Raw genomic sequence first — 3,963 nt, forward strand, 5'->3', positions numbered from 1 at the left:
GGACACAGAGGACTGTGGAGCACAGTGGGGAGTGGGGTCAGGAAAGAGGAGGCTGTGTGCTCACCTCCTGTCCTGTCGTTCCTGAGTCCTGAAGACACTGCAGCCGCAGGTCTTATGTGTGCAGGGGGGAAACATTCACAGACTTCTTGTCCCTCAACAAGGCCTGAACATCTAATTCAGTGAATTGTTAATAGTTCTGCTCTCCAGTGCATCCCCACTGCCGGAAACAGATCCTCCTCCAGGAAGAGATCTTTGAGACCCTTGCCTTTTCATTGAGGCTCCTCCAGGTTTTAAGAGAGAATGAGCTTTGGGGCGCCTGGGTGGCTCTGTCATTAAGCGTCTGCCTTCGGCTCAGGGTGTGATCCTGGTATTCTGGGATCGAGCCCCACATCAGGCTCGTCCACTGGGAGCCTGCCTCTTCCTCTCCCGCTCCCCCTCCTTGTGTTCCCTCTCTTGCTGGCTGTCTCTCTCTGTCAAATAAATAAATAAAATCTTAAAAAAAATGAGAGAGAGAATGAGCTTCATGGATGTATTTCATGGAGAATTACCGTCAGGGTGTAAAGAAGACCCTAGAAGGGTAGAGGCCACTTGATGTCATTTTGGTCACACACACACACACACACGCCCCTCCTCTCTGTCCATCCAGAAGTTAGGGTCAACCTGGGCTCACCCATCCCAGTGTCACAATGTCCAGGAGGGGGCATCCCCAATAGCAGGAAATGCCAGAAATTTGAGCGTGACTGGTGTCCTGTCACCAGGGAAGCCAGAATGTGCCTGAACACCTGCTCTGCTGGAATGAGGCCGATGCCCAGGAACCCAGGGGGAATCTCTGTCCCTGTGGGCAACTCAGCCCCGAACTACATCTGGGCTCAAGTCAGTGCTTGAGTCTGATCAGGACATTGATTCTGGGACAGCAATGTCAGTGTGGCTCACACAGAGCTCAAGGCCCGTGGGTACAAGTGACACAACTCTCCTGTGTTCTCAGTGCTGGGCTGTCACTCCATCAGTCACACCAGTGACACTTCCAGCCAGGCTGGACCTCTGCTGAAATGTCTGTCCCAACAAAGGTGCATAGGGAATGTGACCTCAGAGACACAGTTCCCCTTATCTCCACCTTGCCAGCAATCCAATGTTGGATCTTTGTAAGACATTTCTGGGTCAAATTGGCCTTGGGTAATAGGAATTCATGGCTCTAGTCAAGGGTGGCTGAAAGGACAATTTCTCTATCCTGAAGATGCGGAAACAAGACACAAGAACTATAACTGTGCCTACCACTGAGATGAGTCTGACCCCCAATCAGTCCATCCTGGAAGCTCTGAATTTAGTAAGTCCATCACTGAGATAGCTCTGAGGTTCCTATGAACAAATTCCTCATGGGGCTCCCCTGGGCACCATGTTGAACTTTCCTATATCTACTCGTAGGACCAGGACTTCTATATACAAAACTCATGATTATAGAAATATACACAAATAATGAATGGTGGAACATTACATCAAAAACTAAGGATGTACTGTATGGTGACTAGCATAACATAATAAAAAATTATTATAAAAAAGCAATACTACTAATACTACTATGACTAATGATAATTGACAACAATAAAACAAAAACAATAATAAATCAAGTGACTTAGAAACAAGTTTGTAGAGCCCTATTCAACCACGAACGAGAAGGCATTTCTCCCCCATTATTTTTTCATCCAGGTTTTCAGCTACCACTTCCTTCCACATTCTCTCTGTAATAACCACGGATCTGTGAATGGTTTACTAGTGACTGTACCTGCAACTTCTCATTGACATTATTGTTGAGTCCAAATCATTCTTACTGAGCTGAATTTTGTATAAAATCACACACATTCATTTTAAATTAACAGTTGTCTAATTGGTGACTAACGTATAATTTCTGAAACTAGGTCCCTGTCAGATCATCTGTTGTCACCCCTTCTAGAATTTCATGGAGGTTTGCACTTTGAGTTCCGAGGTCTGATCCTAGGAGGGAATCACTGCCCACAGTGTGTAACCCTCCAGGAATGCACATGAGGGTGTCTACCCACAACCTGAAGAGAAGTGCTCCCTCTCTCCTCAGTGCTGAGGGAATATCTGGGAAAAGAGAACTCTGGAACCCAGAGAAGAATTAAGTGAAAGGAAAGAATAAGTCTCCTACACAGAACTGGCCATGTCTCAACACGGACCCATCAGTGCTCTGGACCGGATCCTCATCTATGTGGTCCTACAAGAGTCACCACCTCAGTCCTGCCCCTTGAACAGCAAGGAGTTATGGACAAACACACTATGTGGACCTGAGTAGAGGAAAAATGTGTCCTGAGGTGATAGGAGGCCACATAAGGGGAAACATGGCCTGGCCTGAAGGAAGGTGACAGTGGACAGTGCAGTGGGGAGGTAGGAGTTCTCTCTGATGGGTCCATTGTGTCTCCATGTCACACAATGCTGTGTCTGGGCCTGGACACCAGGGGGTGCCAGTCACCTGATTCTGAGGGTCAAGGGTTAACCAGAGCAGGGACCTGCCACCTGGGGCTGCCCATGCCCTCTTTTCAGGGCCCACAGCTGTGACCTCCCCACCCCCGGGTCCCACACAACCCCTCCCCTTCCCACACCCCTGACATCCTCAGAGGGACCTGATCCAGTCAGTGAGGGTTCAGGGAGCTGGGGTCTCATTTGCATGTTTGGTCCCTCCCTCTCTCAGAGGATGAAGAGGGGAAGGGAGAGATTAGGGGAGGCTCTGTTCAGCTGTGGGGCCACAGACTGCAAGATCTATGATGACCTCCGCCATGGCCTGGTCCCCTCTCCTCCTCGCCCTCCTCGCTCACTGCACAGGTGACTTGATACAGGGAGAGGGGAAGGGATCCTGGGAGGTTAAGTGGGACCTGATACCTCCTCTTGNCTCTAGACCCCAGCATCACCCTCTCTGTGTCTCTCCCCCTTGTAGGGTCCTGGGCCCAGGCTGTGCTGACTCAGCCACCCTCAGTGTCTGGGTCCCTGGGCCAGAGGGTCACCATCTCCTGCACTGGGAGTGGCTTCAGCATCGGAATTGTTGCTGTGAGCTGGTACCAACAGCTGCCAGGAAAGTCCCCTAAACTCCTCATCTATGGTAATGACAAGAGACCCTCAGGTGTCCCTGACCGATTTTCTGGCTCCAAGTCTGGCAACTCAGGCTCGCTGACCATCACTGGGCTCCAGGCTGAGGATGAGGCTGATTATTACTGCCAGTCTGTTGATTTTAGTCAGGGTGCTCACACAGTCCTCCAGCCCTGTGGGGAAGTGAGACAAAAACCGGCTGCCCCAACATTAATGGGGCTGCCTGTGCATCTCGACTCTGGCTAAGTCATCTGCTACTTTGTTTGATATAAATTGAATCTGAGACCCACCTCAGTGTTGTTTGTCTGCAAAGTCTTTTCACATTCTCTTAAATTTCTCCTTGAAACCGGTCCCTGGGAGCAATTTATTGTGTGAGTTCCTCAAATTGAGCACAAATTCCCAAGTGCCAGGGGCAGCTACCTGAGGCAGAGTCCATGACAGGTCAGGGCAGAAACAGGGACAAAGAATCCAGCTCTGAGTCAGGACATGTTGGGACTGTCCAAAATGTGTCCTGCTACCAACAGCTGCCATGAATGGAAAACAAATCTTCAACTATTTTGATGATTACACCTCCTGGGGGCCCTGATCCATTTTCTGGTTCCATGTCTGGCAGCTCTGGCTCCTAGACCATCACTGGGCTGAGGTCTGAAGAGGAGGCCATTCCTCCCTGTCCCTCCTGTGACAGCATTTCAAGGCCCACACAGAATCCCAGGCCCTTCAGAACTGAGACCAAAATCCCTTTCTCATCTTCTGGGAGTCTGAGGTCCCAGCAGCCACTCAGGCTTCTTGCTTCTGCTGTTCCTGCAGCTGCCACCATGGGTCCAGGTCCATGCAGTGGAACCACCGAGGAGTGAGGGCCCCTCCTTC

General features: G+C 50.2%; 1 gene segment (V, D, J or C); it reads left to right on the forward strand.

Moving 5' to 3' along the window:
* The first annotated feature begins 2,680 nt into the window (after positions 1-2,680).
* LOC105235206 lies at positions 2,681-3,357 on the forward strand. The segment is given in 2 exon segments: positions 2,681-2,835; positions 2,948-3,357. Coding segments are annotated over 2 exon segments (456 nt in total).
* Positions 3,358-3,963: the final 606 nt, after the last annotated feature.

The sequence above is a fragment of the Ailuropoda melanoleuca genome, unplaced genomic scaffold, assembly GCF_002007445.2.
Source record: "Ailuropoda melanoleuca isolate Jingjing unplaced genomic scaffold, ASM200744v2 unplaced-scaffold1642, whole genome shotgun sequence".
NCBI lineage: Eukaryota > Metazoa > Chordata > Mammalia > Carnivora > Ursidae > Ailuropoda > Ailuropoda melanoleuca.